The sequence below is a fragment of the Balaenoptera ricei genome, chromosome 14 (genome assembly GCF_028023285.1).
Source record: "Balaenoptera ricei isolate mBalRic1 chromosome 14, mBalRic1.hap2, whole genome shotgun sequence".
Taxonomy (NCBI): domain Eukaryota; kingdom Metazoa; phylum Chordata; class Mammalia; order Artiodactyla; family Balaenopteridae; genus Balaenoptera; species Balaenoptera ricei.
The window spans coordinates 77050211-77077548 of record NC_082652.1 but is presented as its reverse complement, the minus strand read 5'-3'; the positions used below and the strand labels follow the sequence as shown (position 1 = coordinate 77077548).

Genomic DNA, 27338 nt, shown 5'->3' with positions numbered 1-27338 from the left:
GTCTGAGAGTTAATATTATATGATATCTATAATAATATGATACAAACTGGTGGCAGTGCTTATTACTAGTTTATCAACTAACTAGTTGATAATTAATTTAAATTTTAAATTTTAATTTTCTTCTTTGTATATTTTAAATTTTTCTATATTTTTATAGTAAATATTTTATAATCAGAATATCAATGATATAACCCAAGAATTATCCTTCAGATGATTAAAGTCTTGGGAATGGTACTTTTTTTTTTTAAATAAATTTACTTATTTATTTATTTTGGGCTGCGTTGGGTCTTTGTTGCTGCGTGTGGGCTTTCTCTAGCTGCGGCAAGCAGGGGCTACTCTTCGTTGCGCTGTGCAGGCTTCTTACTGCAGTGGCTTCTCTTGTCGCACAGCACAGGCTCTAGGTGTGCAGTCTTCAGTAGTTGTGGCCTGCAGGCTCAGTAGTTGTGGCTCACGAGCTCTAGAGCGCAGGCTCAGTAGTTGTGGCGCACAGGCTTAGTTGCTCCACGGCATGTGGGATCTTCCCGGACCAGGGCTCGAGCCCATGTCCCCTGCATTGGCAGGCGGATTCTTAACCACTGCGCCACCAGGGAAGCCCGGGAATGGTACTCTTGTTATTAAACCCCAAATGGTTAGAATCCTTTCCCTTTCTGATTTTCACAGAATGAAATTCTTCTCGAGAAAAAGACCAAGAGAAGTAAGATTTTGAAACTGAAGTTCCCCAGGACAGAAGAAGAAAGACGAATGCGGACACAAAGTAAGAGGAGGCTGGAAGCTAAAAAAGAGCAGCAGCAGCAGAACTTTGTCGACCTGGCCTGCGAGTGCAGTGCAGTCATCTGCTGCCGGGTCACCCCCAAGCAGAAGGCCATGGTGGTGGACCTGGTGAAGAGGTACAAGAAAGCCATCACGCTCGCCATTGGAGACGGGGCCAATGATGTCAACATGATCAAAAGTGAGTCTTGCACATGGCCAGTGCCACCTGAATTGGTAGAGAGGAAATGGCAGGAACATTTTTGGGGGTAGTTTTTTTCTGATTTCATTGCTTGGACTTTCATGAAACAGACCTTTAATAAAGGCACATAACTATGGTAACTACACCTGTGACCCTGCCCTCAGGAAGCTTACAGTCCACTCAGTAGGAGAGCGCAGACATGACTGTTCTATACAAAGAGTGCCAAGTCGAAGATGAGCTCTGTGTGGGTGAACTTATCCTTATTTGTTTCCTTCTTTTACATATGTTTGGATTTGGTTTTGTGTTTTCTCCTGCTGCTTCTCCTCCCATATTTCTTCAGGGCTTATTAAGGACCCTGCTATTTAATGTTTTGCAAAAATTTCTGCCGAGCTTGGCATAAATTATTTAACTCTCTGTGTTATTTGTTTTGGGAATATTATTCTCCCACACCTAAGCATTGTTTCCTGGGGCTTTCTTCTTGCCTTTGGTAAATCTGTTGAACTTCACCGTTAGGTGACCTAGTGTGAGCTCAGTGTAACATTGAAGCACAGCTCTGACGTGGCCTCAACATTCTCCTGACCTCCCAAGGTCATTTTGCTGGTTGGAGGACCCTAGGTACCCACAAATTGACGGATTGAGTCCCGTCACTGCAGAAATACAATTTTGCTGGTATTAAAAGCATACGGAACCAAACCCTCATCAATATGTCTGAATCCTGGTCCTTTTTCTCCCTGTATTACTTATACAGGAGTATCTTGTAATGAAAATGCCCAAACTAATGAGATCTGAATACTTGTCCTCATCCTAACGCCAGCATGCTGTGTCACCCTGGGCTCATGCTCAGGCCTCAGTTTTCTCATTTGAGAACAAGAAAATTATCTGATGTCACCTCTAGCTTTGTAGTATTTTTCTTAAGATGAACTATCCATGGCATGTATACACACATCCTGTGGTGCCGGGTAGCTTAAATGCATTATATGTATAACTAGACTTTTAATTCAGCCTGTTTCGTAACTCTTCTGTCTCTTTCTTTCCTTAGAGTCTCTTCCTTCTCCTCCTTGATATATACTAAGAATATTCCAACTTTATCTTCCTCAAAAGGAGTCAGCTATATAATGTACGTCTTCTCACTTCTTCATGTGTATGTCTGTGGCCACTGCCAGTTTAATTCCTTTCCACTGTGTTTTGCACATGTTCATCCTGCCATGCGAATGGCATTTCTTGCTCTGAGTTAGATCTATTTCTTTCCTCTGTAGCCAGCTCTAGTTTATTTTCCATTATGTACCTTTTAACATAAATGACTGTGCCAAAAGGGCAAGTGACTCAAACATTATTTTTCTTCAGTTATAATGAAGACTTCTAGATGTTGGGAAAGGGGGATTCCCTTTCAGATCTACCAATTATGTGACTGAGACTTGAAAACTCTTGTTCCTCTGAGTTCACCAACTGATAGCAAAAGGGATCACACAAAGCTGGCATAGATAACCTCCTAGAGACTGTTTTTTCTTAAGTTGTTTTCAGAATTTTATTAAGCTCTGTTATGTGATAGATGCTTTTATATATAATGTAGGAGACATCCATTTGGGATGAAAATCAAAGAAACTCAGGTCTCCTTGGAAGTCAGTAGCTTAACCCAAGTATTAAGTGCCTTTTTGAACTTTGTGAAAACTGTCATCTCTTTTACCTACATCAAGAACAATGAACTGAAAGAAATTGTTTGTTGTTTATAAAGAAGTACAGTGAAATTTAAGTGTCCAAAAAATCTGACCATTTGCTAACATGTTTCATGGTTAGTGGTGTAGTCTAGGAGAAGTGGAGGGAATTGCAGTCCACCATGGTTTGCCCCTAGCAAGGATCCAAGGACGCTGCCCTCTCTCTCCCTTGTGCCTGAAGATGGCTGGTGGGTGTTATTTTCCTTGGTCTAAACCCTGAGAATGAACAAGCAGCATTAGAGAGGCAAGAGGAAACGATCAGTTTGTTAGGGAATTATGAAGTGGCCTACCGGGCAGGCATTTGACACCACATCGGCAACTTCAGGGAAGTCTAGATGCCTCTATTTAGGTTTTAGGAAAATACAAACAAAAAGCAGTGTGGCCTGATAAAGTACGTCTGTTCAGTTGCCTTGAGTCACTCTGTAAACTGTGGCAGTGTTCACTTCACATACTGTCCTTGGTCTGCTCGGCAGAGGCTGGACTGGATGTCAGGGCCTGGGGCAGTGGCTCCTCTTCCTGCCTCTGACAGAATCTCAACATTTCCCTGTTATTTGTTCAGGAAAGAAGGCCATGGTTTGGTAGGAAAGAACAGTTTGGCAACCACAACTGGTCATTAAGAACTATCTATGTGTATAAAGAGGTTATAAGTATTGATTGAGATGCAGTTAATTCTATTTGATAGAATTGCAAAGTGTTATTAAAAACTTAGGTTTTGGACAAGTCACCATGTTAATGCCAGACCTTGTATTCTGCAAGTGGGGCAGGAGTTGTGGAGCTTCTTTTAGTTGGAGACTCTGCTGAGCTGGCAGACACTTCTCAGGGTCTGAGTAATAATAGGTTGTATTCTGCAACACATGTTCTAAAAATGATCTCACTTCCATGACTTTTAAGACCTAGATAAAACTCATAATTCTCTAAGTGGAACATATGATTTAATGACTAGTGGGAGGATGGATAAAATTGGGACTTTCATTTTTATCCATTCTGGAAACCTCCCCCCCTCAAAACAACTGTGTGTCTTGAGGTCCCAGTGGGCCATGCATAAGCCTTTGAAAGTTTAACAGTATCTAAGTTTAAACACTTTTGATTGCAAGTACTGGAGAACAATTGAAGTTAGTTTAAGACAAAAAGAAACCTATTTTAAAAGTTACAAATATGTCTCATGCTGCTCAAGAAGCCAGGCCTCAGGAATATGCTAGAACCAGGACCTGAAGCTGCACCAGGAACCCAGTGTCTGCCCTTCTCTCTCATCCTTTCTCTAGACTACTTCATTTCTCTGCCCCTCAGAAAGAAGTATATCCATCCCACAACTCAAAAATTTACATGTTAAAATTCCAAACACAAACACACCCAAATCCTAATTCCAAAATACCAAGAGACTGAGGGAAACAGATCCCTTTAGGTACTTTAAGCAGGAAGTGATTAATATAGGGGAGCAGGTGCTCATGAAAATTCTGGATGAATTGAAGAAGTAGTTTCTAGGCTGTGTCTGCAAGTCTGCGTCACTTACCAAAGGAGCTTCTAGCTTTGAGGCTCCTCTGAAGAGCTTTCCAATTGAGAAGGCCTTGCAGTTGTTTATCAACATCTGGGCAGCTGAGAATGGATATGAATTCTGCTGCAGAAATGCCAAAAAGGGAAGGGATGCTGGGCTCCAGTTTGCTTCTGCTTCCAAGTCACAAGCAGGTCCAAACAAGTGGAACTTAATTCACAAAGAGAACCTAGCTGCAAGGGAGTCTGAGCAATGTAGGGTTTTTTATTTGCTTTCCCACCTCTCCAATTAGAACAAAAGTTCTAGAATGAAGGAGAGCCAATTCGTAGTATCTACCATAGATTATGTATCTGCCCATGGCTGACTCAGCTGTGGCCAGGGAGGCAGGGACACATGGTACACACGGATGCCTGGGCTCACCCTTTGGGTGGGAAGGATGGCTTATGAGCTGGGCAGACAATCCAAATGGAATTCATTACCCACTTGAGGTCCTTTCACAAATATTTATGGAGGCCCAACCACGTGCTCTGTTTAGCAACTTGTACTTCTGAGTTCAGAAGCTGGGGGTGGGGGATGGTGAGCAACCGTTTTCACATTTATTGTTTCATAAATTTGAGGGTTTTTTTGTATTGCTATGGAAACATTTTTATCATCTCAATGTTTTGCCTTAAAATAAGCTTATGATTCACAGTTATCTTCTCCCCACCCCCCCATAGCTGCCCACATTGGTGTTGGAATAAGTGGACAAGAAGGCATGCAAGCCGTCATGTCAAGTGACTATTCCTTTGCACAGTTCAGATACTTGCAGAGACTGCTGTTGGTGCACGGCAGGTGGTCTTACATAAGGATGTGCAAGTTCCTACGATACTTCTTTTATAAAAACTTTGCATTTACTTTGGTTCATTTCTGGTACTCCTTCTTCAACGGGTACTCTGCACAGGTAATATACCATCATCATTATTATTAAATGAGTAGAGCTCTTCTCTTACATGAATAAAACTACGTCTGAAAAAACTTTTCTTCCCCCTCCATATTTGCAGTTTTTGGTGCTCTCTCTTAACAGCTGAGGTACAGATTAAGTTTATGAACCTTCTAAAATGTTTCTGGTGCTTTAAACATATTTTATTTTGCCTTTAAAAAGGTAGGATTTGTTCCTGGTCTGTTGGCTTTTGTTTGTGTCTTTGCCGTCACCATAGATTTTTTTTTTTCTAAGTCACCTTGCCATTAAGAATAGTGATAACAAATTGTTCAACTTTGAAAAAATTGTTCAAATTTAAGTATAAAATTATATTGGGGCTGAAGGGATTATATAAATTAGGGGTGATCATAGATCTAACATCATGTCTCCATTGTTGGTTTTTTTTTTTTTTTAATTAATTAATTAATTTATTTATTTTTGGCTGTGTTGGGTCTTCGTTCCTGTGCGAGGGGTCGCTCCAGTTGCGGCAAGCGGGGGCCACTCCTCATCGCGGTGCACGGGCCCCTCACCATCGCGGCCCCTCCCGTTGCGGGGCACAGGCTCCAGACGCGCAGCTCAGCAGCTGTGGCTCACGGGCCCAGTCGCTCCGCGGCACGTGGGATCCTCCCAGACCAGGGCTCGAACCCGTGTCCCCCGCACTGGCAGGCGGACTCTCAACCACTGCGCCACCAGGGAAGCCCCATTGTTGGTTTTTTAATTTTAACCTTTTGCTGAAATAGGAGTGGGGGCATATCTACGATGTTCAATTGTTGATATGGCAGAAACACACCATTAGCAAAAAACCTGTCAGTGCCTGTGGTTGTCCAAACTTCTTTGATGTTATGCAACAGACAACTGGCATGAGAGGAGGCCAGGTGTAGAAATGGGAGGCCAGGATGTCTTGGGGTTTTGAGCAAGGTTGGGGCCTTCTTCCTGTTTCTGTGCAGGATGGTGTATCACTGTTGGTGCTGAGTAAGCCCATTTCCTCTATCCCCCACTGAGGACTGGGGTGTGCACAGCTTTGCTTATCCTTTTCAGAAGCATCTTTCTTATATTCAAATTCTGTTTTATAAAATGTTTAAATGGAAATGCTGGACTGGCAAGAGAAAAGTAAATCTGAATGGTACTTACGTGCTTTTGAACGAGTTGTATGTAATCTAATTCATTAATAAAAGGGATATAAAAGACGATGAACACTGATTTGTTTTCCAGCATTCTTCAAATAGACCAGACTCCTTTTCCAAAAACTTTTTGGAGTCTATTTCCCCACTTATTTTCCGGGGAAGATTATTGCCTGTGGGAAAGCCCTTTGATTCTGTCCATTCCATCAAAACAAACTCGTGCCTGCTACTGGCGTAGCTGGGGAGGGGGTGTGTGTGTTTACTTTCCCTGGGGACACCCCTGCTTTGAGGGCAGATGCACTTGTGTTAACTAGGTGGGCAACATTTCTTCGTCGGTGACACACAGACTCTGTCATCTCCTCACAGACCGCGTACGAAGACTGGTTCATCACCCTGTACAACGTGCTCTACTCCAGCCTGCCCGTCCTCCTCATGGGGCTGCTTGACCAGGTAGGAGCCTGGCGCTGACAGGGTCGCTTCTGGACAGACTGAGTGACTGTTTCAAAGCAAATATTTCAATGCATTCTTTTGGTTTTCACTTCTTTCTGAGTAAACCCTATTATATTTCTGCTGTCAGGTAACAAGAGTATGCTTGTTTTATAGTAAGAAAAGAGGATTTCTGTGCCTGGGTTGAATTCATCGACAAAAGAGTTTATTACCCTCATTTTGGACACTAAGATTTTCTTGTTAGATACCTAACAGTATGTCTCTACAATAACAACTTAACACATCTTTAAAGTAAATTATTTTAATACCTCCCCAAACTTTCAGGTTTAATTTCCAAATTAGTCTGCATTCTATCTAGTAGCAATTTTTACAGAAACTGCTTTCAAGAATGAAAAGAAGAATTTGGAATTAACTCATCAATGTGTATGTGAAAATGCTTTCCCAAAGTATTAGAAAAAATATATTCTCTCAGAAAGTAAAAACAGGCTTCCTACACTTTTTTTTTAAACATTACTGATTTGCTTTAAGTAGCAAAATAACACTACTTTACCTAGTCTCAGGATTAAATATCAAATAATGGTGCACTACAGTAACGAGGCTGCTCTCTGCACAATGAAATTATTCAGGATTTATCGTCTTGTTTAGTTTTTGCCTTCCTAAAACTTAACAAGTTGCAACTCTTTTTGAGATAGAGGTTGTGACGTATCTCTGAGTTCTTTGATCCCGATGGACAGCACTCAACTCTAATTGTGTTTTCCCCTTAAGGATGTGAGTGACAAACTGAGCCTCCGCTTCCCCGGGTTATACGTGGTGGGACAAAGAGACTTACTATTCAACTATAGGAGATTCTTCGTAAGCTTGTTGCACGGGGTTTTAACATCATTGATCCTCTTCTTCATACCTCTTGGAGCTTATCTGCAAACTGTGGGACAGGATGGAGAGGCGCCCTCAGACTACCAATCTTTCGCTGTCACAATTGCCTCTGCTCTTATAATAACAGTCAATTTCCAGGTATGTGGCTTTAGTCGACTGTCTTCAGTACCTGTTGGTACTGTATGCATTTCTGTATGTAGACCAGCGTGCACATCCGCCTGGCTCCCATTCTTCCTCCAACTGAGCCTCTGCTGCTTTGCAAATATGAATGGAGGCTATTTTCATCCCTTATACCAAACATATTTCCTGTTTCTTGCCTGAGCCAAAGATAGCTTCTGATTGTTCAGTATTCAAGCCATACCATGCTTAAATTGAATTCTATTTTCAGAATCCTTAGATCCTTTATTTCATGCTAACTCCCCTAAATGAGTGCTCTGTTTTTCTCTGGTTTCCCAACAGATTGGCTTGGATACTTCTTATTGGACTTTTGTGAATGCTTTTTCAATTTTTGGAAGCATTGCACTTTATTTTGGCATCATGTTTGACTTTCATAGTGCTGGAATACATGTTCTCTTTCCATCTGCATTTCAATTTACAGGTTGGTATTTTCTAAATTCCAAAATTAAATAAATAGAAAAGTGTCATTAATTTAGATTCTGACATAGCTTCAGGGTAAGTGAAAACATAAAGTGTAAATTACTGCTAGTGAAAATTAATGTCCTGACTAGAAATTGGGAGTGGTGGGTTGGAAGGGTGGTAACGTGATGGGAGGAAAGCAAATTAAAGTAACTAAGCTGTAATTGTGCTTTTTTTCTTCCGTAAAACCTAATACTGGTAGGTTATTGGGAAACTGGGAATACATGTATTGCTGGTAGCACTATAGTTTAATCTTTCTAAAGCACTACCTAGAAATATGTAATGAATTTTTTTGTACATTTTGATCCAGTATTTCCACATGGGGAAAATACCCTAAGATGAAACACACCAAATTTTGGAAAGGTAATCTGTACAAAGACTGTATCACTACAACATTTCTAATTGTCTTTGAAAAATTGGAAATAACCCTAAGACCTAAGAATATCAAATTAGCTAAACAAACTATGAATCCCAGATGATGGAATTCTAGAACTTAAAAGTGGACTGCATCATTGGAAATACGTATACAGAGCAATAAGTAAACTTACGGAAAACAAAACAGCTTACAGCTATATAAAATATATGACAAATTGACAAATGCTAGAATGAAATAATAAATATCAAAAATATTATAAATAGCATGAACTGGAATTTATGAACATCTTATGGATAGAGTAGTTTGGATTCACAGTGGAAAAAAATTCCCCATAAACTCATTTCCCTGTAAAAGATTAGGTTTTTTTTGTTTGTTTTAATGATCAGCTGTTGGGTTATAAAAGACAATTGCTGTGGTAACCCTTTTCTTATTGGGATTGAGCTCATTTTTTTTATGACTGTGTTCTTGCTTACTGACTCCGTGTTTTAAAATTTTAGTACCCAGTTACTTAGAATATTCCCATAGGGAATGTGTTTTAAACCCATACACATTTATGCTATTATTTTTATAAACTCACAGTGTAAGTATAGAAAATATTGTGAGAAATTTGGCTCTAGTTTTAAAATTGAGTAGTATATGGTCACCTGGTTGTATTACAGAATTGAATTGTTACTTCCTCTGACATAAAAACTAGTAGCCAAATTCAGTGGTAAAAGCCTAGCTCTACTCAGATGGACATGGGTTTTAATTCAGGAGTTGCCATAGCTATAGTTCTGTTACCTTGGGCAAATTTTTTTACTCTCCACAACTCAGTTTCTGCATGTGATAGAGGGCAATACTCATCTCTCAGAAATGATTAAATGGCATGACCTAAAACACCCAGCATAAGGCTTATCCCACAAATGGCAGTGCCCATTGTTAATATGTGGCGTTTCAAACCAAAACTAGAAATTGGAAGTGCTTTTTTAAGTTCCTGAAAAAATCCAAAAGTATAAATTGCCTACTTTTCCATTTTTAATTAATGCAATGTCAACAAATGTACTTTCTTTTTTCACTATTTGTTCACTTATATACATTTGCCTTGTTCCAAAAAATTTACGTGCCTAATTCTGCTTTGCTTAGTCTGGTTTTAAAATGTTCATTCCTTGAGCAGTGGTGGGATGTTTTCGGGAGGGCAATCTGGCTGTAAAAGCTCAGGGAATCCATTTCCACCACAGGGAATCCATTTGTGGACTGTAGAGTATTAGCTATGCCCCCCTTGGGATGAAAACCATTGTGATTCATTCTCTGTGCTTTTTCCAGGCACAGCTTCAAATGCTCTGAGACAGCCATATATTTGGTTGACCATCATCTTGACTGTTGCTGTGTGCTTGCTGCCTGTTGTTGCCATACGTTTCTTGTCAATGACCATTTGGCCATCAGAAAGTGATAAGGTATAGAAAAAATAGTCTTCTCCTGACTCTGAGTGCCTCTCACAGAAATCAAAGCATTTCTCCAAAACAGCTTTCCTGCAAAATTCTAAGCTCTTGGGAAGTTTGGTCTGAACATTTTTTAGGACTACTCCTCTTTTTTTTTTAACTCCCCCTTGCAAATAAGTCCTTTGGGATTGGTATTTTTGTTTGCTTGCTTTTTATTACAAAAATTACCAAATATCAAAAGGAAAATAGTATAATGAATCCCCATATATCTATCCTCTCAATTTAGCCATTATACTATTAATATTTTGCCCTGCATACAGGTTGGGGTTTTTCTTCATTTAAAGGAAAATGAAAAATCCTCTTGTAGCAGGATCCTTTGAGCTACAAGTAACAGGAAGATATGGCTCAAAATGGTTCAGTGATGATGTATCAATCACCTCCACTCACATAATAATTAGGTTTCAGGCTCAGCTGATGGGCAACTTGATGTTATCAAAAAAGAACTGGGGTTTTTTCCATCTCCCCCCTCTGCTGAAAGATGGCTACAGCAGTTCCCGGCATTGCATCCTGACATGTCAATATCCAGGGGAAGATTAAAGACTGATTATGCTGTTGCTTTCCCTTAGGAGCCTGGGAACTTTTTATGGAAGGGCCCAGCACACTTTCCGCAGGTCTCATTAGCCAGAATTAGATCACAGGCCCATTCCTGGACTAGTAGAGAGCAAGGGAAGTCAGTCAGTCCTACCCCTGGGGGTGGCGTCCACATGGAGGAACGTGGCTGTAAGGAGGAGGATGGTACCTGAGTAAACTCCATTTCCCTCAGAAAGGAGGAGAGAACAGCTGCTAGGTAGGCAACCTTCACTATCCTCCAGCTCTCCCTCCTACACTGACAAGGGTGTGCGGTAACAACCCGGAAGGAGGCTAACAGTCATTTCTAAACCTGTACCAGTCTGATTTATGAAATGGAAAGAGCACTAGTTTAGGAGTGGGAATCCTGGCACCCCATTTTCTAGCTCTGAGGGCTTGGAAACGTCAAGTAACCTGCCTCCCTCCGTTTCCTCCACTTTAAAGCAAGGATGGGTACGCCCGCCCCCCAATGAGGCAGGTGTGCAGCCAGTTCTTTTTAACCTTACCCCATCTCTCTCGCTTCCGTAGATTCAGAAGCACCGAAAGCAGTTAAAAGCCGAAGAGCAGTGGAAGCGGCGGCAGAATGTGTTCCGCCGGGGCGTGTCCAGGCGGCGCTCGGCCTACGCTTTCTCCCACCAGCGTGGCTACGCCGACCTCATCTCCTCCGGGCGCAGCATCCGCAAGAAGCGCTATCCCCTGGATGCCGTCATCGCCGATGGAACGGCAGAATACAGGCGAACCATGGAGAGCTGAGGCATTTGCTTCAGGTGACCTGTAGCAAAACAATCACACAAAGTAAATGTCTTCTTTTTTTTCTTTTTTTATGAGACTCGACTTTTTGGAAAAAAAACAATTTGTCACGAGGATGTTGAAGGCAATAACCTTTTTAAAAAGCTACAATACTTGGGTTGGACTACTGCAATAGCAAAGCCAAGGAGACCTTTTGAAAAGTCATATTATTCAACTGTTGATGTTTTGTTTTGATTCAAAGTGAACGTTTTTAACCCCATCTCAATCTAGCACAAGAGAATTAGAAAATGTCTTATTTCAGTTCAAATGGTATTGTACTATAAAATTACAATTAGATGTTCCTGTCTGGGATCTTCAGCACAAATTTCCCAGAGGCTCCTTTTTTCCTGGAGTCCACCTTACTAACAAAGATCTTTTATTTACAATGGTAATGACGAAAGATTCATGAATGTTCATCCCCTAGAAGCTAAGTGGTCTGATGACTTTTTCAGAGTTGATAATGAGGCTGCTTGGTTTCATGTTCTCATATTGGTTTACTAATTCAGCTCAATCAACGAAAATTACTTCACATTTCATAAGTACAAGGTTTTGATCTGTTTCGGTTTACTACCAGGTTAAAAGAGCACATTACATACATTTACTAATATATATTATTTCAGACACTTCCTGTAGTATCAAGTGCGTTTATTTTCTACTGTCATTAAAAAAAAAGATACATTTAAATATTTATGGGCTTTTTAAAAAAAAGCTTTTAAAAACTGAGGGTATCAGTGATAAATTGCAGCATATTTTGCAGAGCTTTCTTTTGAAAAGCAAACTTTTGTGCCTGCCTATATGTAAAGTATTTTATAAGGGACTTGAACAGAGACCTCACTCTTTGCTACTTGTCTTGTGTCTTGAGAGAAAAGGCTGTTGGTAGCCATATTTCTAAGACTAACAAACAGTGTATCATTTTAAAACTGAAGATAACTTTAGGCAATTATGGAAACTATCCTCAAAGAGGTAAAAGTTATTTATCCAGGGACTATTCTCACTCTATGTTTCACACACTAGTTTCCATATTTCAGTGAAGACAGAGAAGTGTCTTCAATAATTCTGTTCTTTACCATTAGGTTGTGAATGTTCCCAATATCTGTTCCTTTGAGTTCCTTATGAGGAAATCACAGCATGTATATAGTTCATTGTCTAGATATGAAAAGAATATAGCTCTTTAGTCTACAGAAGTAAATTTCCGGAAGTTTACAACTTTTATCATCTTGTAAATTTAAAAATTGTAAGTTTTTTTGTGTAATTCTGTCAGTTTCAGATTTCTCTCCCGTTTTGCAAATTGTGGGAAAGGTCGACAATGCAAATGTGTCAAAGACTTACATGGTTGGGTGCAATATTAACAATTTTAAAATGCAAATTGCTTTGGATAAATTATTTCTATATTCTGTAAATCTGAGATTAATGTATATTTTTGTTTAAAAAATAAATGCTTTAGTAAAATCTTTGGAAGTACAATCTTTTAAAATATTTTTTAAGTTGGGTTCTTTATTTTAGACTGGGGCAGATGATGGAATAATCTAGGCCTGCCTGGTTTTTAAAGGAACATAGGTGGTAAGAAGTAAGTTACTGGCAGGGTACTAAGTGTTAGGGTCAAAGTGGCTGAGAAAAGGATCCGACTACAGAGGCAGAGAGTATGGATTTATAGTGGGCAAGACCAACTGTATCCCGGGAGGGTGCATCTTAGGATATTAGGGAACAACTTTTCCAAATGACCTCAACTCTTTGGAGCCAGAATAAAAGCAAAGGTAAGCCCTGACCAAAAGTAGGGGCTGGGAAGTGAGTAGAAAAATGAGCAAAGGGGAATTAGGCTATTGAAGGGCAGGAGAGCAGGTAAGGACAAGGAGGGATGCCTGAGGCTGGAGGAGGGCCGAGTCTGATGAGCTAGCTGCAGGACAGGTAGTCAGTTCCTGGACAGTAAGGAAAGCTGTGACCCCATTAGGGAAATGTGACAGACGAGGAGGTTCTTTGCAGGAGGACAGAGATGGGGGACTTTTCTGGGAGGCATAATTAGTAGCAGGTGAAGAGAGAGTATCAGTCTAGCGGTGTTCTGTAAGGTAGGAAATCAGGACCCTGCTCTTTGCTATTTTAAAATGGACAGCCTGCTTCCAGAGTGGAATTCCATATCTACATCAGGGCAACCCGTTAGAAATGGGTGGGAGGAGACAGGACAGACTATTAGCCTCTACAATAGAAATGGTATGAGAAAACCTGAGCAGACCTGGGAGATGGTCCCTTAAAAAATATTAAGGTCCATTTTTTCCTTAGGATATACTACTGTATTTAAATTGGTGGAGGAATAAATGTTTTTAACCAAAGAGCACCACCTAAAGGTTCTTACTGATGTTCAGTACCAGAAACTGTTCAGTAAAGGCATCTGATGGGGATAAAATGGTTCTTAAGAGACTCCAGTGTGACAGCAAAATGTACCCTAATGGAATCTAAATATGTTTTAACAGTTGCTGCCTTCATGTGATGTGAATGAAGCTTAGGAAAATTTTAAGACAGCTTCTAAAAGTCTTGTCAGAATCTGCTGCTAAGTTATAGCTGTAATAAAACTTCTGGTGCATGGGACGTCCCTGGTGGCGCAATGGCTAAGAATCTGCCTGCCAATGCAGGGGACACGGGTTTGAGCCCTGGTCCGGGAAGATCCCACATGCCACAGAGCATCTAAGCCAGTGTGCCACAACTACTGAGCCTGCGCTCTAGAGCCCGCAAGCCACAACTACTGCAGGCTGCGTGCCTAGAGGCCTGTGCTCCACAACAAAGAGAAGCCACCACAATGAGAAGCCCGCACACCGCAACAAAGAGTAGCCTCCGCTCGCCACAACTAGACAGAGCCCGCACACAGCAACGAAGACCCAACGCAGCCAAAAAAATAAATAAATAAATTTATATTAAAAAAAAAAAAAAAAGGCTCATGCTCTCAGACCCACCTGCACCAGGGCCCAGCACAGAAGGACCCAACTGAAGTGCACCCAGACTTTATGTAAGAAGCTTTATTGCTTACCTTAGAGTGTTGGTCCGAGGAGGAGAGATCAGATTTAACACACATGCCTGCTGGGGTACCCTCCAAGGACAAAGGCTGGTGGACGCCATCTTTGTCTCACTCCTGCCGGCAGGGCACCATCTTTTTAGTATTTTAATCTACGTTCTTTTTTTTCCCCCAGTCGGCACCATCTTTATGCCTTCCCTATGCTGCAATCTAGAGCACCAGTATCTCCCAGAGGGGAGCTTTTACATGCATCTGGTATCCTTTTTTTATGTCTGGTACCCTGGTTTTTGTGGCTACAACTCAGGGGACACCCCTGACTGCCTGGCTCTGGCGGCCAGTGGGGCTTATGCTCATGGGTCCAGCAGGAGTGTAACCAACAGCGAAAGAGTTCTTAAATGGCTGCCATCTCCAGGGCACAGCAAGAGGCAACAGTCCAGGAGTCTTACTATGAGAGGCCCACTAACTTATCTGCATAACTGTGGCCTGAGGAGCAGAGACTTCCAAGGAAGCACACATCTAAGTGTCTACTGTAATGCTCTCCAGCAACCTCAGAGGGTGAGCACTCTCTTTGCGCTTTCACCCCACAGCCATCAGAGCACTACTATCTCCCACGGAGGAGCTCATACATGTGTCTGGTCCCAGATTTTACATCTGCTGCCTCGGTTTTTGTGGCTGCCGCCTAGGGGATGCCCCTTAATCACCTGCCTCTGGGGGCCAGCAGGGCTTGTGCTCCTGGGTCCCATGGTGTTATAATAAATGGGGAGACAGTTCTTGGCCTGCTACCACCCCCAGGGCACAGTGAGACGGCAGACTGAAACAAACCCCAGTCTTTCTGTGATAAAGGAATATTTGCTCGTCCTGGAGCTTTGGCCTGAGGGGCAGGCTTCTGGTTGGATGTAGGGACCTACTGAGATGCTCTCCTTGGACAAAAGCTGGAGGACACCATTTTTGTGCTCTCCATCTGCCGACCAGTATCTCCCAGACAGCAGTTTGTACAGTTGTCTGGAGCCCTAATTTTTGTGACTGATACCCAGGGGGACACTTCTAGGGTATCCAGCTTTTGCAGCCAGCAGGGCTTATGCTTGCAGTCCTTCAGTACTGTATATATTTGTATATACTGCTGCCTGAGAGTCTAGCTTCCAATAAGCCTGCTAACTGAGATCCTCCTCTATGGGATACTGACAGGTCTTGCACACGCTCAACAACTGAGAGCCTCTAAAATTAAAATGGGCAGCTTGGACAATCACAAAGGTTTGAGAGACAACCAAGAGCTAGGGCAGGGTTGGATGACAAAGTTCATATCTCCTACATGAGGCCACCCCCTCAAGATTAAGGAGAGGTGGCTATTTTACCTCCGCAGAGACACCAACACAGAGAGTCAAGGAAAATGAAGAAATAGAGGAATATGTTCCTAATGAAGTAAGATAAAACCTCAGAAAGACTTAATTAATGTAATACAGATAAGTAATTTATCTCATAAAGAGTTCAAAACAAAGATCATAAAGATGCTTACCAAGCTCAGGAAGGGAATGGATGAACACAGTGAAATCTCTGACAAAGAGATAGAAGGTATAAGAAAGTATCAAATAGAAGTCACAGAGCTGGTGGTTGGGGGATGGGATGAACTGGGAGACTGGGATTGACATACAGACACTATAAAGAAAACAGATAACTAATGAGAACCTACTGTATAGCACAGGGAACTTTACTCAGTGCTCTGTGGTGACCTAAATGGCAAGGAAATCTAAAAAAGAGTGGATATATGTATGTGTATAACTGATTCACTTTGCTGTACAGAAGAAACTAACACAACATTGTAAATCAACTATACTCCAATTAAAAAAAAAGTCACAGAGCTGAAGAAACAATGATCAAACTGGAAAGTACACTACTGGGGTTCAACAATAAACTAGACTAAGCAGAAGAAAGGACAAGTGGGCAGTGGACTTCACCTAATCAGAGAAACAAAAAGAAAAATGAAAAAAAGTGAAGATAGTTTAAAGGACTTATGGGACAACATCAAATGGACCAACATTTGCATTAAAGGGGTCACAGAAATAGGAGAAAGGAGAAGACTCATTTGAAGAAATAACAGCTGAAAACGTCCCTAACCTGGGGAAGGAAACAGACACCTAGGTGCAAGAGGAACAGATAGTTCCAAATAAGAACCCAAAGAGACCCACACCAAGACATATTATAATTAAAATGTCAAAAGTTAAAGACAAGGAGAGAATCTTAAAAGCATCAAGAGGAAAACAACTTTTTATGTACAAAGAATCCCCCCTAAGACTATCATCAGATTTTTGAGCAGAAGTTCTGCAGGCAATAGGGAGTGGCATGATATATTCGAAGTGATTAAAGAAAAAAACTTCGAACCAAGAATACTGTATCTAGCAAAGTTGTCATTCAGAACTGAAGAGATAAAGAGTTTTCCAGACAAGCAAAAACTACAGGAGTTCATCAACACTAGACCAGCCTTACAAGAAATGTTAAAAGGACTTCTATAAGCTGAAAGGAAACGGTGCTAATCAGTAACAGGAAAACATGAAAGTCTCACTGGTAAAGGTAAATATATAGTAAAATTCAGAATAATCTAATGTTATAAAGGTGGTACATTAATCACTTATAAAGCTAGTATGAAAGTTAAAGGACAAAAGTAGTAAAAAATATAACTATAATAATTTGCTAAGGGATACACAAAATAAAAAGATGTAAATTGTGACGTCAAAAACATAAAACAAGGGGAAGCAGAAAATAAAAATAGAGAGCTGTAGGATGCATTCGAACTTTTAAGTTGTTAGCAACTTAAACTGCTATAAATATAAGTTGTTATATGTAAGCCACAGAAAAAAAACCATAGTAGATACACAAAAGATAGAGATAAAGGAATCTAAGCATACCACTACAGGAAAGCATCAAATCAGAAAGGAAGCAAGAGAAGAAAGGAACAGAAGAACAATAAAACAGCCAAGAAACAAGTAACAAGATGGCAATAAGTATATGCCTATCAATAATTACTTTAAATGTAAAAGAACTAAATTCTCCAATCAAAAGACATAGAGTGGCTGAATGGATTAAAAAAAAAAAAAAAGGACCCATCTATGCTGCCTACAAGAGACTCACTTCAGATGTAAAGGCACACAGACTGAAAGTGAAAGGATAGGAAAAATATATTCCATGCAAATGAAAACCAAAATAAGCTGGGGTGGCTATACTTATATCAGATAATATAGAGTTTAAAACAGTCTGTAATAAGAGATAAAGAAGATCATTACATAGGTACAATGGGGTCAATCTAACAAGAGAATATAACATCTGTAAATATATATGAACGCAACATAAGAGCACCTAAATGTATAAAGCAAATATCAACAGACCTGATGAGACAAATAAAAAGCAATATAATAACAGTAGGTGACTTTAATACCACAGTTTCATGAATGGATAGATCATCCAGACAGAAAATCAATAAGGAAACACTGGTTTTAAACATGTTAAAGCAAATGGACATAACAGATATATACAGAACATTCCATCCAAAAGTAATAGAATACACATTCTTCTCAAGTGCACATGAAACATTCTCCAGGGTAGATCATTTGTAAGGACACAAAACAAGTCTTAATAAATTTAAGACCGAAGTCATACCAAGCATCTTTTCTGACCACAACGGTATAAAACTAGAAATCAATCACAAGAAGAAAACTGGAAAAATCACAAATATATGAATATTAAATAACATACTACTGAACAACCAATGAGTCAAAGAAGTAATCAAAAGAGAAATTTTAAAATACCTTGAAGCAAATGAAAATGGAATACAACACACCAAAACCTGTAAGATGTGCCAAAAGCAGTTTGAAGAGGGAAATTCATAGCAATAAATGCCTACTTCAAGAAACAAGAAAAATCCCAAGGATTTTACACAACCTCAAGGAACTAGAAAAAGAAGAATAAAGCCCAAAGTTAGTAGGAGGAAAAAAATAAAAATGAACAGAATGGAAATAACTGCTATAAAGACAAAAAAAAAAAAGATTTTAGGAAAGATCAATGAAACTAAGAACTGGTTTTTCAAAAAGATAACAAAATTGACAAACTGTTAGTGAAACTCACCAGAGAGAGAGAGCGCTCAAATAAATAAAATCAGAAATGAAAGAGGAGAAATTACAACTGATACCATAGAAATACAAAGGATCCTAAGAGACTACTATGAACAATTATACATCAACAAATTGGACAACCCAGAAGAAATGGAAAATGTCCTAGAAACATATAACCTAACAGGATGAATCATGAAGAAACAGAAAATCTGAACAGACCAAATACTAGTAAGGAGATTGAATTAGTAATTAAAAACCTCCCAAGAAAAAAGGTCTAGGGCCAGATGGCTTCATGGGTGAATTCTACCAAACATTAAAAGAATTAACATCAATCCTTCTCAAACTCTTCAAAAAACAGAAGAGGAAGGAACACTTCCAAACTCATTTTATGAGGCCAGTATTACCCTGATACCAAACCAGAAAAGGATGCCACAAGAAAAGGAAATTACAGGCCAATATCCCTGATGAACATATATGGAAAAAACCTCAATAAAATATAGGCAAACAGAATTCAACAATACATGTAAAGGATCATGCACCATGATCAAGTGGGATTTATTCTAGGGATGCAAGGATGGTTCAACATCCACAAATCAATCACTGTGATGCAATACAGTAACAAAATGAAGGATGAAAATCATATGATCATCTCAATAGATGCAGAAAAAGCACCTGACAAAATTCAACATCCATTTATGATAAAAACTGGGTATAGTGGGTTTAGAGGTATTATGTTGAGGTATACACACCTCAACATAATAAGGGCCATATATGATAAGCCCACAACTAACATACTCAATGGTGAAAAGCTGAAAGCTTTTTTCTTCTAATATCAGGAACAAGCTAAGGATGCTACTCTTACCACTTTTATTAAACATAGATTTGGAAGTCCTAGCCAGAGTAATCAGGTAAGAAAAAGAAAAGGCATCCAAATCAGAAAGAAAGAAGTGAAACTCAGTATTTGCCAATGACATGATATTATATATAGAAAACTCTAGACTCCGCCAAAAAACTGTTAAAACTAATAAAACAGTACAGTTGCAGCATACAATATCAATACAGTTGACACGTGAACAACAGAGGTTTGAACTGCGTGGATCCACTTATACGTTACTTTTTTTCAATAAATACAAACTACAGTACCACACAATCTTGGTGGTTGAATCTGTGGATGCGGAGGGCCAGCTATAAAGTTATATGCAGATTTTTGACTGTGTGTGTGTGGGGGGGGGAGGGGGGGTCAGTGCCCCAAACCCCATGATGTTCAAGGGTCAATTATATATAAAAACCTATTGGATTTCTATACACTAATAACACAATAGCAAAAAAAAAAAAAAAAAAAAAAAGGAGGTGAAAGACCTGTATAATGAAAACTGTAAGACACTGATGAAAGAAACTGAAGATGACACAAATAAATGCATAGATATTCCAAGCTCATGTACTGCAAAAATTAATGTTTTAAAAATGTCAGTACTACCAAAAGCAATCTACAGATTCAATGCAATCCCTATCAAAATTCCAATAGCATTTTTCACAGAAATACAATAAACAATCCTAAAATTTGTAAAGACCCACAAAAGACTCTGAGTAGCCAAAGCCATCTTGAGAAAGAAAAACAAATCTGGACTCATCACACTCCCTTATTTCAAACAATATTACAAGTTATAGTAATCAAAACAGTATGGTATTGGCATAAAAGAGACACATCAATCAATGGAACAGAATAGAGAGCCCAGAAATAAACCCATGCATATATGGTCAATTAATTTACAACAAATGAGCCACGAATATACAATGCGGAAAGGACAGTCGCTTCAATAAATGGGGCTGCGTGCAAAAGAATGAAACTGGACCACTCTCTTACACCATACACAAAAATTAACTCAAAATGGACCAAATGTTTGAACATAAGACCTGAAACCATAAAACTCCTAGAACACATAAGTGGTAAGTTCCTTGATATCAGTCTTGGTGATAATTTTTCTTGCATTTGACATGAAAAGCAAAGGCAATAAAAGCAGAAATAAACAAGTGGGACTATGTCAAATTAAAAAGGTGCGGCATAGAGGGGCAAGATGGCGGAAGAGTAAGACGCGGATATCACCTTCCTTCCCACAGATACAGTAGAAATACATCTACACGTGGAACTGCTCCTACAGAACACCCACTGAACGCTGGCAGAAGACGTCAGACCTCCCAAAAGGCAAGAAACTCCCCACGTACTTGGGTAGGGCGAAAGAAAAAAGAAATAACAGAGACAAAAGAATAGGGACGGGACCTGCACCAGTGGGAGGGAGCTGTGAAGGAGGAAAGGTTTCCACACACTAGGAGGCCCCTTTGAGGGCGAGACTGCGGGTGGCAGAGGGGGGAAGCTTCGGAGCCACGGAGGAGAGCACAGCCACAGAGGTGCAGAGGGCAAAGTGGAGAGATTCCCGCACAGAGGCTCGGCGCCGAGCAGCATTCACCAGCCCGAGAGACTTGTCTGCTCACCCGCCGGGGAGGGCGGGGCTGGGAGCTGAGGCTCGGGCTTCGGTGCTAGCCGGGAGGGAGTCCGGGAAAAAGTCTGCAGCTGCCGAAGAGGCAAGAGACTTTTTCTTGCCTCTTTGTTTCACGGCGTGCAAGGAGAGGGGATTCAGAGTGCCGCCTAAATGAGCTCCAGAGACGGGCGTGAGCCGCGGCTATCAGCGTGGACCGCAGAGGCGGGTGCAAGCCGCGGCTATCAGCGCGGATCCCACAGCAACAGGAGCGCAGAGGGAAAAACGGAGAGATTCCCGCACAGAGGCTCGGCGCCGAGCAGTGCTCACCAGCCCGAGAGGCTTGTCTGCTCAGCTGCCGGGGCGGGCGGGGTCTGGGAGCTGAGGCTCGGGCTTCGGTGCTAGCCGAGAGGGAGTCCGGGAAAAAGTCTGCAGCTGCCGAAGAGGCAAGAGACTTTTTCTTGCCTCTTTGTTTTGCGGCGCGCAAGGAGAGGGGATTCAGAGCGCCGCCTAAACGAACTCCAGAGACAGGCGCGAGCCGCGACTATCAGCACAGACCCCAGAGGTGGGCGCGAGCCGCGATTATCAGCACGGACCCCAGAGACGGGCAGAAGACGCTAAGGCTGCTGCTGCCGCCACCAAGAAGCCTGTGTGCGAGCACAGGTCACTCTCCACACCGCCTCTCCCGGGAGCCTGTGCAGCCCACCACTGCCAGGGTCCCGTGATCCAGGGACAACTTCGCCGGGAGAACGCGCCTCAGGCTGCTGCAACGTCACGCCGGCCTCTGCCGCCACGGGCTCGTCCTGCATCCGTGCACCTCCCTCCCCCCGTCCTGAGTGAGCCAGAGCCCCCGAAGCAGCTGCTCCTTTAACCCCATTCTGTCTGGGCGGGGAACAGACGCCCTCAGGCTACCTACATGCAGAGGCGGGTCCAAATCCAAAGCTGAACCCCGGGAGCTGTACGAACAAAGAAGAGAAAGGGAAATCTCTCCTAGCAGCCTCAGAAGCAGCGGAATAAAGCTCCACAAACAACTTGATGTGCCTGCATCTGTTGAATACCTGAATAGACAACAAATCATCCCAAATTCAAGAGGAGGACTTTGGGAGCAAGATATATTAATTTTTCCCCTTTTCCTTTTTTTGTGAGTTTCTGGGTGAGATTTTGTCTATATAGCTTTGCTTTCACCATTAGTCCTAGGGTTAAGTCTGTCCGTGTTTTTTCTTTTTGTTTTTTGTTTTGTTTTTTCTTTTTTATTTAAAAAAATTTTTTTTCCTAATAAATGTTTTCTTAATAATTTTTTCCTTATTTTCTATTTTTAGAAATTAAAAAAAAGTTTAATAAGTTTTTCATATTTTTTATTTAAAAATTTTTTTTCTTAATAAATTTTTTTCTTAATAATTTTTTTATTTTTTACTATAAAAAATTAATAAATCTATTTTTAAAAATTAAAAAAAATGTTTTTTCTGAATACATTTTTTCTTAATAATTTTTTTCTTATTTTTTATTATAATAGCTTTATTTTATTTTATTTTTTCTTTCTTTCTTTCTTTCTATTTTTTTCTCCCTTTTATTCTGAGCCGTGTGGATGAAAGGCTCTTGGTGCTCCAGCCAGGCATCAGGGCTGTGCCTCTGAGGTGGGAGAGCCAACTTCAGGACACTGGTCCACAAGAGACCTCCCAGCTCCACGTAATACCAAACGGCGAAAATCTCTCAGAGATCTCCATCTCAACATCAAGACCCAGCTTCACTCAACGACCAGCAAGCTACAGTGCTGGACACCCTATGCCAAACAACTAGCAGGACAGGAACACAGCCCCATCCATTAGCAGAGAGGCTGCCTAAAATCATAATAAGGCCACAGACACCCCAAAACACACCACCAGACGTGGACGTGCCCACCAGAAAGACAAGATCCGACCTCATCCACCAGAACACAGGCACTAGTCCCCTCCACCAGGAAGCCTACACAACCCACTGAACCAACCTTACCCATGGGGGACAGATACCAAAAACAACGGGAACTACGAACCTGCAGCCTGTGAAAAGGAGACCCCAAACACAGTAAGATAAGCAAAATGAGAAGACAAAAAAACACACAGCAGGTTAAGGAGCAGGGTCAAAACACACCAGACCTAACAAATGAAGAGGAAATAGGCAGTCTACCTGAAAAAGAATTCAGAATAATGATAGTAAAGATGATCCAAAATCTTGGAAATAGAATAGACAAAATGCAAAAAACATTTAACAAGGATGTAGAAGAACTGAAGAGGAACCAAGCAACAATGAAAAACACAATAAATGAAATTAAAAATACTCTAGACGGGATCAATAGCAGAATAACTGAGGCAGAAGAACGGATAAGTGACCTGGAAGACAGAATGGTGGAATTCACTGCTGCGGAACAGAATAAAGAAAAAAGAATGAAAAGAACTGAGGACAGTCTCAGAGACCTCTGGGACATTAAACGCACCAACATTCGAATTACAGGGGTCCCAGAAGAAGAAGAGAAAAAGAAAGGGACTGAGAAAATATTTGAAGAGATTATAGTTGAAAACTTCCCTAATATGGGAAAGGAAATAGTTAATCAAGTCCTGGAAGCACAGAGAGTCCCATACAGGAAAATCCAAGGAGAAACACACCAAGACACATATTAATCAAACTATCAAAAATTAAATATAAAGAAAACATATTAAAAGCAGCAAGGGAAAAACAACAAATAACACACAAGGGAATCCCCATAAGGTTAACAGCTGATCTTTCAGCAGAAACTCTGCAAGCCAGAAGGGAGTGGCAGGATATACTCAAAGTCATGAAGGAGAAAAACCTACAACCAAGGTTACTCTACCCAGCAAGGATCTCATTCAGATTTGATGGAGAAATTAAAACCTTTACAGACAAGCAAAAGCTGAGAGAGTTCAGCACCACCAAACCAGCTTTACAACAAATGCTAAAGGAACTTCTCTAGGCAAGAAACACAAGAGAAGGAAAACACCTTCAATAACAAACCCAAAACATTTAAGAAAATGGAAATATGAACATACATATCGATAATTACCTTAAATGTAAATGGATTAAATGCTTCCACCAAAAGACACAGACTGGCTGAATGGTTACAAAAGTAAGACCCATATATATGCTGTCTACAAGAGACCCACTTCAGACCTAGGGACACATACAGACTGAAAGGGAGGGGATGGAAAAAGATATTCCATGCAAATGGAAATCAAAAGAAAGCTGGAGTAGCAATTCTCATATCAGACAAAATAGACTCTAAAATAAAGACTATTACAAGAGACAAAGAAGGACACTATATAATGATCAAGGGATCGATCCAAGAGGAAGGTATAACAATTGTAAATATTTATGCACCCAACATAGGAGCACCTCAATACATAAGGCAAATACTAACAGCCATAAAAGGGGAAATCGACAGTAACACAATCATGGTAGGGGACTTAAACACCCCACTTTCACCAATGGACAGATCATCCAAAATGAAAATAAATAAGGAAACACAAGCTTTAAATGATACATTAAACAAGATGGACTTAATTGATATTTATAGGACATTCCATCCAAAAACAACAGAATATACATTTTTCTCAAGTGCTCATGGAACATTCTCCAGGATAGATCATATCTTGGGTCACAAATCAAGCCTTGGTAAATTTAAGAAAATTGAAATCGTATCAAGTATCTTTTCCGACCACAACGCTATGAGACTAGATATCAATTACAGGAAAAGATCTGTAAAAAATACAAACACATGGAGGCTACACAATACACTACTTAATAACGAAGTGATCGCTGAAGAAATCAAAGAGGAAATCAAAAAATACCTAGAAACAAATGACAATGGAGACACGACGACCCAAAACCTATGGGATGCAGTAAAAGCAGTGCTAAGAGGGAAGTTTATAGCAATACAAGCCTACATCAAGAAACAGGAAACATCTCGAATAAACAACCTAACCTTGCACCTAAAGCAATTAGAGAAAGAAGAGCAAAAAAACCCCAAAGCTAGCAGAAGGAAAGAAATCATAAAGATCAGATCAGAAATAAATGAAAAAGAAATGAAGGAAACAATACCAAAAATCAATGAAACTAAAAGCTGGTTCTTCGAGAAGATAAACAAAATTGATAAACCATTAGCCAGACTCATCAAGAGAAAAAGGGAGAAGACTCAAATCAATAGAATTAGAAATGAAAAAGGAGAAGTAACCACTGACACTGCAGAAATACAAACGATCATGAGATTACTACAAGCAACTCTATGCCAATAAAATGGACAACCTGGAAGAAATGGACAGATTCTTAGAAATGCACAACCTACCGAGACTGAACCAGGAAGAAATAGAAAATATGAACAGACCAATCACAAGCACTGAAATTGAGACTGCGATTAAAAACCTTCCAACAAACAAAAGCCCAGGACCAGATGGCTTCACAGGCGAATTCTATCAAACATTTAGAGAAGAGCTAACACCTATCCTTCTCAAACTCTTCCAAAATATTGCAGAGGGAGGAACACTCCCCAACTCATTCTACGAGGCCACCATCACCCTGATACCAAAACCAGACAAAGATGTCACAAAGAAAGAAAACTACAGGCCAATATCACTGATGAACATAGATGCAAAAATCCTCAACAAAATACTAGCAAACAGAATCCAACAGCACATTAAAAGGATTATACACCATGATTAAGTGGGGTTTATTCCAGGAATGCAAGGATTCTTCAATATACGCAAATCAATCAATGTGATACATCATATTAACAAATTGAAGGAGAAAAACCATATGATCATCTCAATAGATGCAGAGAAAGCTTTCGACAAAATTCAACACCCATTTATGATAAAAGCCCTGCAGAAAGGAGGCATAGAGGGAACTTTCCTCAACATAATAAAGGCCATATATGACAAACCCACAGCCAACATTGTCCTCAATGGTGAAAAACTGAAACCACTTCCACTAAGATCAGGAACAAGACAAGGTTGCCCACTCTCACCACTATTATTTAACATAGTTTTGGAAGTGTTAGCCACAGCAATCAGAGAAGACAAAGAGATAAAAGGAATCCAAATCGGAAAAGAAGAAGTAAAGCTGTCACTGTTTGCAGATGACATGATACTATACATAGAGAATCCTAAAACTGCCACCAGAAAACTACTAGAGCTAATCAATGAATTTGGTAAAGTAGCAGGATACAAAATTAATGCACAGAAATCTCTTGCATTCCTATATACTAATGATGAAAAATCTGAAAGTGAAATTAAGAAAACACTCCCGTTTACCATTGCAACAAAAAGAATAAAATATCTAGGAATAAACCTACCTAAGGAGACAAAAGACCTGTATGCAGAAAATTATAGGACACTGATGAAAGAAATTAAAGATGATACAAATAGATGGAGAGATATACCATGTTCTTGGATTGGAAGAATCAACATCGTGAAAATGACTCTACTACCCAAAGCAATCTACAGATTCAATGCAATCCCTATCAAACTACCACTGGCATTTTTCACAGAACCAGAACAAAAAATTTCACAATTTGTATGGAGACACAAAAGACCCCGAATAGCCAAAGCAATCTTAAGAACGAAAAATGGAGCTGGAGGAATCAGGCTCCCTGACTTCAGACTATATTACAAAGCTACAGTAATCAAGACAGTTTGGTACTGGCACAAAAACAGAAATATAGATCAATGGAACAGGATAGAAAGCCCAGAGATAAACCCACGCACATATGGTCACCTTATCTTTGATAAAGGAGGCAAGCATATACAGTGGAGAAAAGACAGCCTCTTCAATAAGTGGTGCTGGGAAAATTGGACAGGTACATGTAAAAGTATGAAATTAGAACACTCCCTGACACCATACACAAAAATAAACTCAAAATGGATTAAAGACCTAAGTGTAAAGCCAGACACTATCAAACTCTTAGAGAAAAACATAGGCAGAACACTCTATGACATAAATCACAGCAAGATCCTTTTTGACCCAGCTCCTAGAGAAATGGAAATAAAAACACAAATAAACAAATGGGACCTAATGAAACTTAAAAGCTTTTGCACAGCAAAGGAAACCATAAACAAGACCAAAAGACAACCCTCAGAATGGGAGAAAATACTTGCAAATGAAGCAACTGACAAAGGATTAATCTCCAAGATTTACAAGCAGCTCATGCAGCTCAATAGCAAAAAAACGAACAACCCAATCCAAAAATGGGCAGAAGACCTAAATAGACATTTCTCCAAAGAAGATATACAGATGGCCAACAGACACATGAAAGAATGCTCAACATCATTAATCATTAGAGAAATGCAAATCAAAACTACAATGAGGTATCATCTCACACCCGT

The 27338-nt window shown here is 40.2% G+C and overlaps 1 protein-coding gene and 1 long non-coding RNA gene across 3 annotated transcripts in view; one reads left to right on the top strand and one right to left on the bottom strand.

The window, feature by feature from the left end:
- ATP8B1 (ATPase phospholipid transporting 8B1) overlaps nt 1-12844 on the top strand; it is a 110947-nt gene extending 98103 nt beyond the window's left edge. For both annotated transcript variants that reach the window (XM_059894617.1, XM_059894618.1), the window contains exons 22-28: nt 661-949; nt 4867-5090; nt 6596-6679; nt 7442-7687; nt 8009-8147; nt 9864-9994; nt 11135-12844. In XM_059894617.1, coding sequence (XP_059750600.1) covers nt 661-949; nt 4867-5090; nt 6596-6679; nt 7442-7687; nt 8009-8147; nt 9864-9994; nt 11135-11359 — 1338 coding nt within the window. In that variant the 3' untranslated portion in view covers nt 11360-12844. The remainder of the gene's footprint in view (nt 1-660; nt 950-4866; nt 5091-6595; nt 6680-7441; nt 7688-8008; nt 8148-9863; nt 9995-11134) is intronic.
- The window catches only part of LOC132347798 (uncharacterized), a 63487-nt gene that overhangs the window by 9220 nt on the left and 26929 nt on the right, over nt 1-27338 (bottom strand). Inside the window, exon 2 of the long non-coding RNA XR_009497300.1 lies at nt 11113-11378. This is a non-coding gene — a long non-coding RNA (uncharacterized LOC132347798). The remainder of the gene's footprint in view (nt 1-11112; nt 11379-27338) is intronic.